The sequence below is a fragment of the Eufriesea mexicana genome, unplaced genomic scaffold, assembly GCF_001483705.2.
Source record: "Eufriesea mexicana isolate 0111107269 unplaced genomic scaffold, ASM148370v2 scaffold47447481097, whole genome shotgun sequence".
Taxonomy (NCBI): domain Eukaryota; kingdom Metazoa; phylum Arthropoda; class Insecta; order Hymenoptera; family Apidae; genus Eufriesea; species Eufriesea mexicana.
In genome coordinates, this window is record NW_016907857.1 from 49,391 (window position 1) to 63,267 (window position 13,877).

The following is a 13,877-nucleotide window of genomic DNA, read 5'->3' on the forward strand; positions in this document are numbered from 1 at the left end:
ATATAAGTTTATAGAACTTTATTCTTTTGTAGGTTAAAGGATTATAGAATTATTAGTGGCAAGGAAATTTTAATTATAGTATTAATTTGTTTTTCCTATCTCTTATAATATCAACAAAAAAAATTATGACAGACAAAATTAAATTGTTTCTCCAAAAAATAAAATTGGATGTAAAATTTATGAATGCTGGAGAAGGTCACAAGTAAGGTTTATTATAATATATTATAATTAAATAATTAATTTTGATATGAAAGATAGAAGTTTATACCAGTTTTTTCATCAGTATTTCAGTTTTTATTAAACTAATACTATATTTTCTGTGTTAAGAGCATATCCTTAGAATATGTTTTCTAAATATATTTAATGTTTTGACATGATATTATTTATGCATTTTTCTTATTATTTTATATTATTTTCTTTGAACATTTGTATTTTATTATTATCAAATAATAAAAAGTTTATTCTAGTGTAGTTTGAAACAGTAGAAACTTATAGATGTGGATCGATACTCGATGTAACATTTTGTTAAATTTCTGTCTAATAACATTTATACCGCATTTATACCATATTCTTGAAATGTAAAAGCATTACCTGCAACAAAAGAAATGCAATACAAAAATATTTCTTTGATTTAATATGAGTCTTTTCTTTTAATTCATGAGAATCAAAAAAAAGTTTATTTAATAAAAATTATATGATATAGAAATAATTATATTTTTTTAGAACCATTTGTATTTTTTCTTTTAAATAATAATATAATATTATCTGTTTGAATTCCTATGGGAAGTTATTATGTTATAGTTAAGAAATAGTTCATTACATCTAAGCAAATAAAAAAGAAACTATTTAGTTATTTGCTAAAGTAATCATACAAAATTTTAGATCACAATTTCATAATTATAAAAAGTATGTCAAGCAAATTTTATTTTCATTAAAGTAGATATTTAATATAAATCTATACTTAAGTTAAATTATAATTGTTTAATACATAATATAATTATAAATATAAATTTATTTTATGTAGGTTGACTGATTCAACTAGTACTGTTGAATCTACATCTACAGTAGATCCAGGAGAAAGGGTAAAACCCACAAAAGAAGCTGAAACAGCTGGTCAAGCAGCTTTAGCAAGATTAGAAATAAAGAAGGCCAATATAAAAAATTTTAACACGTAAGTTTAACATGTCTATGTTTATTTATAACTGTAAACATTTAACAATTTTATAAAAATGTTATTTGTAGATCATATGCAACTATTAAAGCACAAGTAAAACGAGAATTAGAACAAGAAAGAAAAGCGCAGCAAAATGCACAAAAAGCACAGTCAGAAGAAAAGGCTAAAGATAAAATCAAGGATAATTCCTTATTAGCTGTTACCAATGTTGGGTATCGTTGTCCATATTTATCTGATGAAATATTATCACAAAATGAATGGAAAGTGAAAATAAGAGAATTTTTGTATGAACAATTAAAAGGAGAAGATGCAGGCTTAATATCTTGTTTAATTATAAAGAACTGCAATAAAGAAAAACGAAAAATTGACGTTTGTGTTGAAACACTTGGAAAATATTTGGAAAACATTATAAATAATCCAGATGAAGAAAAGTATAAAAAGATTAGAATACAGAACAAAATATTTCAAGTAATACTTTTGTTTTATTAATAAATGTATGAAGGAAGAATGTTTATAGAAATTTTCATAAGAAGTTTCTTTTTATGAATATATAAACGAATATAAGTAAATATTTCTATTAATAAATTAAAAATGATTAAATATAATTAACACCACATTTAAGGTATATTTTGATTATCAAAAAATTTGTTTTAATGGTGATGAAAGAAGATTTCACAATGTAGTTTGTAAAAATAGTGATTATAATAGAAATCATAATTTATTAATATTTATTTATTTAATAATATAATATACATCTGGATAAAAGTTGTAAAAACAATGAAAATTTCTATTTATTTTCTTCACTTTACATTTCAAAATAGTTAAACATTAACATAAAATTAATATTTTAAAGGATAAAGTAGTCCCAGTTGAAGGTGCATTAGAGTTTTTAAATGCTGCTGGTTTTCGTCAAAAGAAGTTATTGAATAATGATAAAGAGGAAAATTTTTTAGTTTGGAGTGCAGATAATTGCAATATTGAAAATGTTATTACATTACTTGAGGCACTAAAAATTGCAGAATCCATTCCTCTTGAATTGGATAGAAATCTCAAAATATTGTTACCTATGCAAGCAAGCAAGCAAACTAAATTACCACCAACCTTTTTCAATACAACTTCGGTAATTATGTATTTATGCATCACATTTTCTAAATTATGTAAAAAACTTTATTAGATAAATTATATTAAACATCTTTTTTTATTAACATTATAGAAGTGCAGCAGATGAAAGGAATCAGATGTTAATGACGAAAGCCATGAGAGAAAGAGAAGAAAATGAAAGGCTTAACAAATATAAGTTTTCATTGATTCGTATAAAATTTCCAGATAATCTTATATTGCAAGGAACATTTTCTGTTCATGAAAGTTTTCAGAATGTTGTTAATTTTGTTACTGAGAATTTGATAAATAATGAGAGGCCTTTCAGCTTAAGAAAGCTACCTAATACAACATATAATGAAGATTCCTTTGGTAAAACATTACTTCAATTGGACTTATTTCCTACTACAATTTTGATGTTTTCCTGGAAAAATAGGTCAGAACAAACAAATTATAATGAATCTGTAGGATATTTAAAAGAAGAATTACTTTCTCTCATGCAAATTGCTTGAAATTTTTCTTTATGTAATATTTAATCTTTACAAATTATGATTATAAATGTTGAAAAAGATAAAAACAAGTATCTTAATACGGCTTACCTTTTTTGATATAATAGAAATGAAAAAAAAAAAGATAAAAATAAAAGACAGTTGTATTTACATTCATTCCAAGTTTTAATAAAAATATGAAATTACAGTAGAACCTTACATAATGCGTGTGGAGGGAATGTTTCGTGTCGCCATTTTTGTATCATTTTTGAATATTTTAAAATAAAATTTATTTGGTTATTAAATTTGAATGTACCTTTTTCTAAATAACTGAATATTTTTAACATTACTTTTATCAGAAAAAGCTTTACAGATATTAGTCTATTAAAAGTAGTAATGATATTTTAAAAATTAAAGATAAATATTATTTTTAACGTGAATGCTATTAGTGTAGTATATAAATTTCAAAATTTGAAATTTCTCTACCATGTTATACAAAGGTTTATTAAAAATTGAATATATAAAAAAGTACAAGACACAAGTTATTAAGATACTTTGAATATTTGTAAATATTACATTTTATTGCTTCTTGTTTAGGTACATATAAACAAATTTTGTGTTTGATAAAGTTGTAATAAATTTATTAATTTACTACGATTCTATCTTATATTTTGAATTTTAAACAATGAAATGAAAGATAATGTGAGTTAATGTTTTTTAATACCTTTTTCTTATGAAAATATTACGTGTATCCAGATAAAATTAAATGAATCAAATTGCAGCTTGACATGCCTTGTTATTAATATAATAATAAAACATGTAACAAAAGTCATTATTTATCATGCATGTACATTAATCCTGCACATTTGTGCATTTTGGCACTTCTGTTTTACATTAATATTTAATATTTTGTATCAGTCTTTATACTTTTCTTATATGTTTAAATACTATTGCTGTTTAAAGTATTGTGGAAAAGTAAACATATGATAAATAACTTATAATGTGATATGTATAGTATATCCTATTCATTCAAGTAATTTATATGGTAAAGATGGTCAAAGACGAAATATAATATTAATGTAACTAAACAATATATATGTAACTATAATATAGTAGAAACAAAATAAATGAATATCAATAAATATGAGTCTTGTTTCATTAGTATAAAACTGTTAGTTTAACAATTATGTACTGACGGAACAATATAGTGTCAACGAAAATATATTTTCTCCACTAAAATATTTAAGCAGTAAAAAAAAATTGAAATTTCATCTTGTTTGTTGTGGTATATCATTAGATGTATGATTTCTTGTTTCAACAGGTAAAGCAAGAGTAGCTATTGCAGCACATAATGCTGTTGCAGCATAAATTGTCATTGCTCCAGTAATAGACCACTGAAGAAATACTTGTGCTATGTATGGTGTAACCATTGCACCAATCCTAGCCATTGCACTACATGTACTAACACCAATACTACGTAAATGTGTTGGATATACTTCTGGAGTATACACATATGCTGCTTGAAACACACCAGCAATCAAACCTCTAGCTAAAAAAATTGCCAGTGTTAATACTACTCTACTTAATAGACAAGCTCTGCCTAGAAAACAAATTAATATTGCAAACATTATTAGTTGAAAAGCCATTGTCTTTTTTCTACCAATTTTTTCAATTGCAAAAATAGTAGAAAAAATTCCTGGAAATTCAGCTAACGTTGTCCAAAGAAGATCGATGTAATCACTGCGTTCTAAACGACAATCTAATTGACAAACATCTTCCTTTTTGTTTTCCCATAAACTGCATTGTTCAGATGATGTATGAAATAATTCTGTAGTCATTAATACAACGCCATAGTAACAAAATGCTGTACTCATCCTAAAATTATAGAGTTATTATTTATATAATATACAAGTATATTGTTAATATGTATGCCATATAATATTTACCATACAAGCCAAAGTAAAGTAGATGTTCTACACATGTCTTTACTTAACACATCTTTCAATTTGCCATGATTAACTTGATAAAAACGATCCATTACTAATCTTCCTGGAGGTAAAGGTTTTTTATTTTCTCTTGCTACTCGTTCTAAAGTTGAAACAGCTTTATCCATTCTTCCACTTGTTATATCAAATACTGTGGATTCTGGTAACCACTGTAATATAAATATCATGAAAGATGTTTTTTATATTTTTAGTATTGACTATTATTATTACTCAATTTGTGATACCTACTGGAGTAATAATAGCAAATATAAGAAGTGGTATCGTTGATAAAATGAGAAGCCATCTCCAACCAAAGGTTGGCATTATTGCTAATGCTATTGCTACTTCAAAACAAGCTCCAAGTGCCCAAAAACACTATAAAAAATAATCATTTTATGTGAATAGTACAAATATATATATTAAATTTATATATGATTATGCTTACATCTAATAAAATTACACATTTTGCTCTTTGTTTTGCTGGAAGAAATTCTGCATATAATGTTACTCTAGAATAAAAATGATTAATGTTACTTTTACCTAATTTAAGAACATAGATACTTTTATTTATAGCACTTACCAAATACTTACGATTGTGGTACACAACCAATAGCAAAACCAACTAATCCTCTAAGTAATAAAATCCATAGAAAATTTGGTGCAAAAGCACTTAAGAAAGCATAATAAAGTAGCAATATTGCACATAGAGTTAAGGATTGTTTACTACCATATCTATCACTTAAATTACTCCAAAATGTAGAACTTAGCATCATACCTAAAAAAACAACCTAAAATAAATACAATAACATGTTACATAAAAATTATTAGCAGAATTTTATTAAATATGGATATTTTATTAAATAATGTTACCGTAGTCGTTAAAGCCTGTTGATATCTAGTTATACCCCAATCACAATGCAATGATGGACTTAAAATGCTTAATATTGTTATTTCCATACTATCTACCATCCAACAGAGACCCGTAAATAAAGATAGTTTAACTTGAAATTTCCCAAATCCTAATGCATTGATAGCTTGGATAACAGTAAAGGTATCTGTCAATTAATTTTTTATATTAAAAAATATATTAGATTTCAATAAAATAAACCAGTTTTTAAATAAACTAGCTGCAACTATTATATATAATATTATGCGTTCAATTTTGTATATATTAAATTGAAAATAACATAACTTATTATAAGTTATTTACATACATATATCATAATATATATAGACTTTATATATAGAATAATTAAAAAAATCATTAAATTATCAACTCGCTAAACATTGATACAATATGTACAATACATAATTACAATGTTATTTGTTAAGTAGAATCATATGATATAAAAATACATGAAAATACTATTTAAATTAATATGCATGCACCTATGTACAAATAAATTGTTAATGATATTTTATTCATACCCAAGTAAAAAGTAAGAATATCACTTCAAGACTTTCGTAAATTAAATTTGCAAGAAATATTAATTAAAGCAATCCCATTTCTGAAAATTTAACGTTATATTTCCATGCATAATAAGATATTTACACAACTTACAGTTACCCGCTCCTTTACAGATAAGTTTAAGCAGATTATCCTGTACATAAAAATTGTCAGCAATATTGTAAAGATACATATAGGAATTTGTACATATTTCTTATAATATACATGTTTAAAATAAAGTTTACCATCTGGAATAACTACAACCGAAGAAAGTTCCAAAGAACGTTCAACACAATTTCCAAAATTTCTATTGCATCTTGAAACATTTTCTGAATTAACATTTAGTTCAGAACCACGTAATTCTCCTAACTCACGATAAGGTTCGTTAGACGTTTGTGACGAATTAGACATGATTGTTTGTGTATCATATACACGTAATAAGTAAATAATTAATGAAACTAAATTATTATAATATTTATAACTGTCACTAGTAACACAATTAATTTATATGTTGATTCAAATGAAACAATTACTCGATCACGTATTAGAATCTTCATTAATATGTAGAGCGTAACAATTCCTATAAAGGTGAGGTTAGACTTGACAGTCTGTTAATTGATCTTACCAAAACAAACATTGAATAGCATAAAATATAAAAAATTACTAAATCTATAAAATATATAAAGAAAAATTACTTAAACAATGAATTTTATAACAGCTTTTAATTAGATAAAGAAATTTGATACATGAATTAATAAAATTTATTACATATTGATTTTTGTGAGAGACAAATTAAAGTATTTAGTTTGGAAAAGATTCTAGTAACACAAGATTTCTAGTCATTTTTTGTTACTTACTCAAATATACAACAAAGTGGATCTTCTATAGTCATGCATAATTTCAGGATATTTATGATTGATGCTCCATGTAAAACGTAAATAATTACCAAAATACAAAGAAATGTCACAACATTTGTGCAATGAAAATAATAGCGAATATATAAGTATTTTTACAGTTGAAAATATTGGATAAACTATTTTTAATGTATGTGAAATTTTATATAAGAAATATTTAATGAATGTCATATGTGACACTTCATAATTATCATACACGGTCTTGGAATATAAATTAATTGTCTTTGTATCATTTAATTACGTTTAAATTATGAGTGTTGACAGCGAAAATAAATCAAATGAAGCAATTGTTACGTTTACACCATCAGCAGACCAAGAAAATGCTGATAATGGAAATACTGAAGAAACTACTATAACCCCTGAAATGGTGTTGCGGTTACCCACAATTACCGATAGTAAAATAACGTTTCTATTAATTCAGTATATTAATAAATAGGCAAAAATGAAATAAAAATTATGTATTAATATTAATTTCAGAGTACTTATGTTCTCCTGAGGCAAACATTTATGATATAGATTTTACAAGATTTCAAATTAGAGATTTAGAAACAGGAGCAATATTATTTGAAATAACAAAACCACCAGCTACTGGTTAGCAATTGTTACAGTATTGTTATATCAATGATAGTTGCGAAAATTTATACGAATATATTTATATTTCATGTATTATAAAAGGTAAATTTTATTATTTATATGTTAGAATCTGATTCCAACCTAGATGTAGAACCAGACAGTGAAGAATCTAATTGTGATGATGCTAATACTGGCCGCTTTGTACGGTATCAGTTTACACCACAATTTCTTAAACTAAAGACTGTTGGAGCTACAATTGAGTTTCTAGTGGGTTCTAAACCAGTGAACAATTTTCGAATGATTGAACGTCATTTCTTTCGAGACAGATTATTAAAAACCTTTGATTTTCAATTTGGATTTTGTATACCAAATAGTAAGAATACTTGTGAACATATTTACGAATTTCCTACTTTACCTGCTGATTTGGGTAAGCACCAAATAATCCTTCGATATAACTTTATTAATTTTTAATAATTCCTATAATATTAGTATCTGAAATGTCTTTGTAGTTTCTGAAATGATTGCAAATCCATTTGAAACACGTTCAGATTCATTTTATTTTGTGGACAATCAATTGGTAATGCATAATAAAGCTGATTATGCATACAATGGTGGACATGCACATGATGTACTTTAGTAGGTGAAGATAATAGGAAACTTGCACTTTGCAAAAATGATTGTGATAATAGTAGCAAATATTTAGCTAATTTAAAATTACAGTTTTATTTCTTTTTACACATAATTACAGTTTTCTTAAATTTTTCACATTAATATTTAAATGTTGAATTTTGCATTATTTACAATTTTTCAGATTTCTTTAACTGAATTTGTATCTAGTTGAACACTTTTACATTAATCTTATACTTAATTAAATATATTTTGCTTTCATCGTCATTAGAAATTCTACTTGTATTTAATATTTGAACAGTTGCTTTTTACTTAAGTGTGGCCTTATGTAAAGTTATTTTCAAGTTTTAACAGTATTCAATTTTAATATTAAACGTGCATTTCTTATGAAAGCAGCAGACAAAACACTAAAAACATCTTGAGCTATGTACAGTTTTGACAAGCACAAAATTCACGATTTATTTATATTGCATAAAATTATATTTTACTTTACTATCTCTCCTTTATTTTATATGTAGAGTTATAAATTTCACAAATACATGTATATATTTACAAAACATATTGCGTATTTTTTTTACATGTAAAATAATAATAAATTATGGCTGATTAATGAAATCAACTACTATTTTTAAGAACTCTGTTGGTTTATCTGCATGTACCCAATGATTTGCACCATTTATATAAATAAAATTGGCAGAAGGAAATAATTTTTTAATTTTATCATGATCGTCACTTTTTATGTAATCACTTTCAGAACCACCTATAAACAATGTTGGTCCGTCGTAAATTTTTGAATCTATATTTGGGAATACTGCTATTTGTGTTGCAAAGTTTTGCTCCAACACAGGTAAATTAACTCGCCATTTATATTTTCCAACATCTGCTTCTACTAAGTTCATTGCTAAAAACTATGGTAAAACGTTTTAGTTTATGTAAACATCAGGTTTCCTAATTATTTATATTGAATGTAATAAATATTTAATTACCTGACGTAAAGGTAAAGGTTCAACAACATTTGCAAGTTGGTCTTTTACCATGGCACGTGCTTTTGTTAATGTCATAATTCCATTTAACTTTATTGAACGCATTGCTTTAAATATCTTTTCCATCTCCATAAGATTAGGGCTAGTTCTCACGGGAGACATATCAACTACTATTAATTTTTCTATTAGTTTTGGATTATTTAAAGCTACATACATCATTGCAGAACCTCCCATACTGTGTCCTATTAATGTTGATTTTTCAAATCCTAAATCATTCATAAGTTTAACTACATCTTGTGCCATATGTTTGTATGTCATGTCTGCAGAATGTGGAGAATCTCCATGATTTCTTGCATCTATAGTTATGACCTATAAATTTATTTCAAGTATTCCTCATATTATATAAAATACAAGTATGTACCTTACGATCTGTTTGTTGATGAATTGATTTTGATAAAATATTCCAATTAGTCTTTGAACCAAAAAGACCATGCATTATAATTATAGGTTGTTTGGAAGCATTTTCATTTTTATTCATTGATTCATAAGAAACATATGCAAGTTTTACTGGTAATACACTTAAAAAACATTAACAATAAAAATAATACTGAAGGAAAACAATGTACACATATTTATAGAGAGATATATATCTAATACATACGAATTAGAATTGCTACATATTCGCTTGGAACATAAATATGATACAAAAGATGAAGTAACCACAAAATCGTGTCTTCGACCGTGAAAAATATTTCGTTTTATTATTAAATATCGGTAGCAGACACCACTCATATTTTATATTTGTTAGTTTTTAAAAGTATTTAACAATAATTCTTATTCACTTATTTAAAATTTGTATAACATTTCGATTGTTTTATACATATATATATATATACAAAATTATATATCTTTAATATTACTTTTTGATAACATGAATCGGGAACTATGAATGAATTCTGTACAATAATAATACGTTATAAATTGGTATTATAATTTAGAACTTAAATTATATAAACGATAAACATACATGTAGTTATATTATTTTAGAATGTTAGATGTTATATATATTCACTATTAACGTAAATTCATTTTCGTACATATATTCCTATGTAATGTATATATAATTACTATAGTTGAATGATCTACTTTTCATATTTACTATCGTGTTGTGATATTATTTTTATTGTTAAGTATTATTAATAATTTAATAATTAAGATCTTTAAAAAATTATACTAATATATCATATAATTACAATATTTAACATATAAAAGGTATATACAATATATAGGATAAAAAAATTTTTAATATTTTAACTTTAAATTAATAACATTTTTATAAAATATAAATGTATTTGATCATGTTTAAGAGGGTATCTCTTTCTAAAGTAGATAAAAATTGGTAACTTTTTAAAGTTTGAGACATTTTCTTTTATTTTGTTTAAAGTTGAGTTACTTAAATACCTGTATTTGTAGGTAAAAATTAAACATTGTTTTCATATGGTGTTTTAGACACTAATAAAAAATTTGGTAACGTAAAATAATAAAATAAAATCTAGTAAACAAAAGTATTAATTTTTTTGATGAAGTATTAAACTTTACTTCTAATATTAAAGATAGTAAATACTTCTTTAATATTAATGCGAACTATTGTATAACATGAACATAAAAGCTTAAATTAATTATTTACTTTATTAATGAAATGCTATACAAGTTATTTTTAAATCATTTTAAAACAAAAGTATTTATTTGTAACTTTGGTAGATAAAATGATATTTATTAGTTTAAGTTTAGTGCCTCAAAATTACACATACATAAAAATATAAAATGCTATTTATATAATATGATTATAAACATAAGTAAAAATATTATTTTAAAGAATTTATATATAAAAATAAATTACTTGTATGCATTTCAAACGCCAACGATTTGTTAATGTTTAAAATTTTATTATATTATTATATGTATTCTCAATTATACAGAAAATACACATACATAATTGCAGAATTTATAAACAAATATTAATTTGAGTTAATTTTATACAAATACAGGAATTAAAATAAAATAATTAGTTTTGTAGTAAAATTATAATGTAGTAATAAAGTCATTTTAATTTAGTTTTTTTTTTACTGAATTTCTAAATCACCAAATTAATTTATAATTATAGAAGTGCAATATACTACCACTGCAATCACATATATATTACTTTTTAATTATATATTTACGTATTAATTAATAAAATAATTTTCATTTGATATTTAAACATATTGTAATTAAAAATTTATATTATAATGTGAATTGTCTATTAAAATAAGTAGGACGTACATCTATTATGTTATTAATTTTATGGTAGAATGCATACGTGGCGCTGTGGTAGCAACATGCCACTGTGAAGTGGCAGGAAAAAGAAAGAGCGTATGTCGTTTTTAATTGGTCCACATTGTAATTTAATAAAATGAGGTGGCTTATTTCTTGTTTATTTCTCATTTTTTTGAGCTCTAACGCAAACTGTTATTTCATTACTGTGGATGCTCATGCTGAAGAATGTTTCTTTGATAAGGTAGAAGCAGGCACGAAAATGGGTTAGTTTCCTTTTGTACTTATTTATAATACACATTGGAAAATAATAAATTACAATTTTTTAAAATAAAACTTTAACATAAAATTATATTTATATTTATATCTAAATATTGATTGAAGCAATTTTTCAGTATTCGAAGTATACAGATTTAATAAAAGGGTTGTTATTGCTTTTAGAACTTCAAAGTTACGATATAAAATAACACGAAACAATGTCATTATGTCACTAAAATCTGTTGATTTAAATAATTAAGATAGTTGTACAACTTGACTGAAAAAATGTGTATAAGTATTTTGTGGAATATATTAAAGATATTGTAATATTGAAAATATAAACAATTTTTTTTATGCAATTACTTTTATAAATAAAATCACTATTTTATTTTTATTAATACAATGAATTACAATAGCTAGTAAATATAATAACTAATAAATTCAATGTAAGCTTATTAAATTTTGATTTAAGAAATATTTTAATACAAAGAATATAAAATATATATCTAATGTGATTACATCTGTTATTATCAATGACAATATTTATAAGAAATCTATAATTTTTTTATTTTTTAATACATATTTTATAATCTATACATTTTCATCATATCATATGTTATTCTAAATATATATCAAAAATTTAATTGGCAGTAAATATTTTATTATTAGATTTTATAATGTAACATTATAATTTAATGTAATAGATATTAATATACCGAAATTTATGTAGCAGTCATAATTGACATAAATATGTCAGTAAAAATCTTTTATGATATTATATTACAGATTTATATCAGTTTTGTATACATATTATATTTATGATGTATATACTTTATAATTTTTAAATATTTATTAAATTTTAAGTATAAGTATTAACCATTAATATACTGTAATATTCTTCGAACTGGTAAAATATTTATATAAGCATTTCATATGTAAAAGATAATAAATATCATGTGTATTACACTATGAAAAAAAATATAATAAACTTTTATGTTATCATATTTTTATAGGACTTACATTTGAAATAGCTGAAGGTGGATTTTTAGACATAGATGTAAAAATAATTGGTCCCGATGGAAAAATAATTTATCAAGGTGACCAAGAAAGTAGTGGTAAATACACATTTGCTGCACATCTCCGTGGCATTTATACATACTGCTTTGGAAATCAAAAAAGTAGTATGACACCAAAAGTTGTAATGTTTAATATGGATATTGGCGAAAATCTAAAGCCTATAGAACATACTTCAGATGAAAATGCACCTGATGCATACCATAACAAAATAGATGATATGATCAAAGAATTAAGTACAAGTTTGTGGGTTGTGAAAAGTGAACAAGAATACATGCAGGTAATATTTCTTATAATTTACATGTAAATAATTGTTATTATATATCATTAATATATATCTTATATACGTAATATAGATAATACATAAAACAAGTATACATAAATAGCCTATAAAATATATACATCCAGATATTGTATTAAAATTTTTAATAAAATTAACATTTTATTTTTAGGTTAGAGATCGAAATCATAGAGCTATCAATGAAAGCACAAATTCTCGTGTAGTTATGTGGGCATGTTTTGAAGCTACAGTTTTGGTTTGTATGTCAATAGGACAAATTTTGTATTTAAAACGATTTTTTGAAGTTAGGAGAGTTGTCTAATTTAAAACATGCAATAAAACAATACACTCATTGTACATTTTTTTATATGATTAAGTTATAATAGAATTAAAAAATTTCAGCATTTTGAAGTTATTTCTTTCCTTAAATTTGACATAATGAAATTAAAATGCAAATATACAGTGATGTTGAAAATCTATAAAACTGTTAAAAGTAAAATATTTCTTATGATGCTAAGTAATTTAAAAATAATCATACTGTATATTTAAGATTTACTTCATAAATTTATAAAAATGAACAAATGTTTTTTGTACCAAGGATAACTAAAAATTCAGTTTATATGGAAATTATAAAATATACGTTATATGAAACCAAATAATTGT

At 23.9% G+C, this 13,877-nt stretch overlaps 5 protein-coding genes across 5 annotated transcripts; 3 read left to right on the forward strand and 2 right to left on the reverse strand.

The window, feature by feature from the left end:
- Positions 1-32: 32 nt before the first annotated feature.
- Positions 33-3,008, forward strand: Gint3 (GDI interacting protein 3). The gene is made up of 5 exons (XM_017900952.1): positions 33-202; positions 1,025-1,171; positions 1,243-1,642; positions 2,028-2,302; positions 2,388-3,008. The coding sequence occupies exons 1-5, from the start codon at positions 126-128 to the stop codon at positions 2,782-2,784; spliced, it is 1,296 nt and encodes a 431-aa protein (XP_017756441.1). The 5' UTR covers positions 33-125; the 3' UTR covers positions 2,785-3,008.
- Positions 3,009-4,028: 1,020 nt separating this feature from the next.
- Positions 4,029-6,618, reverse strand: LOC108551148 (synaptic vesicle 2-related protein). Its single transcript, XM_017905580.1, has 7 exons — positions 6,438-6,618; positions 5,616-5,800; positions 5,337-5,533; positions 5,191-5,254; positions 4,995-5,120; positions 4,707-4,915; positions 4,029-4,635 (listed from the first exon to the last, which is right to left on the reverse strand). The coding sequence occupies exons 1-7, from the start codon at positions 6,601-6,603 to the stop codon at positions 4,029-4,031; spliced, it is 1,554 nt and encodes a 517-aa protein (XP_017761069.1). The 5' UTR covers positions 6,604-6,618.
- A 583-nt stretch (positions 6,619-7,201) lies between these two features.
- Positions 7,202-8,316, forward strand: unc-119 (unc-119 lipid binding chaperone). The gene is made up of 4 exons (XM_017910256.1): positions 7,202-7,501; positions 7,584-7,697; positions 7,807-8,106; positions 8,189-8,316. Exons 1-4 carry the CDS (start codon positions 7,357-7,359, stop codon positions 8,314-8,316), a joined length of 687 nt encoding a protein of 228 aa, XP_017765745.1. The 5' UTR covers positions 7,202-7,356.
- A 586-nt stretch (positions 8,317-8,902) lies between these two features.
- Positions 8,903-10,081, reverse strand: LOC108554447 (protein ABHD11). The gene is made up of 4 exons (XM_017910048.1): positions 9,951-10,081; positions 9,711-9,867; positions 9,293-9,658; positions 8,903-9,214 (listed from the first exon to the last, which is right to left on the reverse strand). The coding sequence occupies exons 1-4, from the start codon at positions 10,079-10,081 to the stop codon at positions 8,903-8,905; spliced, it is 966 nt and encodes a 321-aa protein (XP_017765537.1).
- A 1,576-nt stretch (positions 10,082-11,657) lies between these two features.
- LOC108552797 (transmembrane emp24 domain-containing protein 2) lies at positions 11,658-13,552 on the forward strand. The gene is made up of 3 exons (XM_017907839.1): positions 11,658-11,868; positions 12,874-13,214; positions 13,387-13,552. The coding sequence occupies exons 1-3, from the start codon at positions 11,742-11,744 to the stop codon at positions 13,534-13,536; spliced, it is 618 nt and encodes a 205-aa protein (XP_017763328.1). The 5' UTR covers positions 11,658-11,741; the 3' UTR covers positions 13,537-13,552.
- The last annotated feature ends 325 nt before the right edge of the window (positions 13,553-13,877 follow it).

Coding starts and splice junctions, on each gene's coding strand:
- Gint3 (XM_017900952.1), top strand. CDS start 126: ATGACAGACAAAATTAAATTGTTTCTCCAAAAAATAAAATTGGATGTA. Junction 1,172..1,242: donor AATATAAAAAATTTTAACAC/GTAAGTTTAACA, acceptor TGTTATTTGTAG/ATCATATGCAACTATTAAAG. Junction 2,303..2,387: donor AATACAACTTCGGTAATTAT/GTATTTATGCAT, acceptor TTAACATTATAG/AAGTGCAGCAGATGAAAGGA.
- unc-119 (XM_017910256.1), top strand. CDS start 7,357: ATGAGTGTTGACAGCGAAAATAAATCAAATGAAGCAATTGTTACGTTT. Junction 7,502..7,583: donor GTTACCCACAATTACCGATA/GTAAAATAACGT, acceptor TATTAATTTCAG/AGTACTTATGTTCTCCTGAG. Junction 8,107..8,188: donor TACTTTACCTGCTGATTTGG/GTAAGCACCAAA, acceptor ATGTCTTTGTAG/TTTCTGAAATGATTGCAAAT.
- LOC108554447 (XM_017910048.1), bottom strand. CDS start 10,081: ATGAGTGGTGTCTGCTACCGATATTTAATAATAAAACGAAATATTTTT. Junction 9,659..9,710: donor ATCAACAAACAGATCGTAAG/GTACATACTTGT, acceptor ATAAATTTATAG/GTCATAACTATAGATGCAAG. Junction 9,215..9,292: donor AACCTTTACCTTTACGTCAG/GTAATTAAATAT, acceptor GTTTTACCATAG/TTTTTAGCAATGAACTTAGT.
- LOC108551148 (XM_017905580.1), bottom strand. CDS start 6,603: ATGTCTAATTCGTCACAAACGTCTAACGAACCTTATCGTGAGTTAGGA. Junction 5,534..5,615: donor AACAGGCTTTAACGACTACG/GTAACATTATTT, acceptor TATTTATTTTAG/GTTGTTTTTTTAGGTATGAT. Junction 4,636..4,706: donor ACTTTACTTTGGCTTGTATG/GTAAATATTATA, acceptor CTATAATTTTAG/GATGAGTACAGCATTTTGTT.
- LOC108552797 (XM_017907839.1), top strand. CDS start 11,742: ATGAGGTGGCTTATTTCTTGTTTATTTCTCATTTTTTTGAGCTCTAAC. Junction 11,869..12,873: donor AGAAGCAGGCACGAAAATGG/GTTAGTTTCCTT, acceptor ATATTTTTATAG/GACTTACATTTGAAATAGCT. Junction 13,215..13,386: donor GTGAACAAGAATACATGCAG/GTAATATTTCTT, acceptor TTTTATTTTTAG/GTTAGAGATCGAAATCATAG.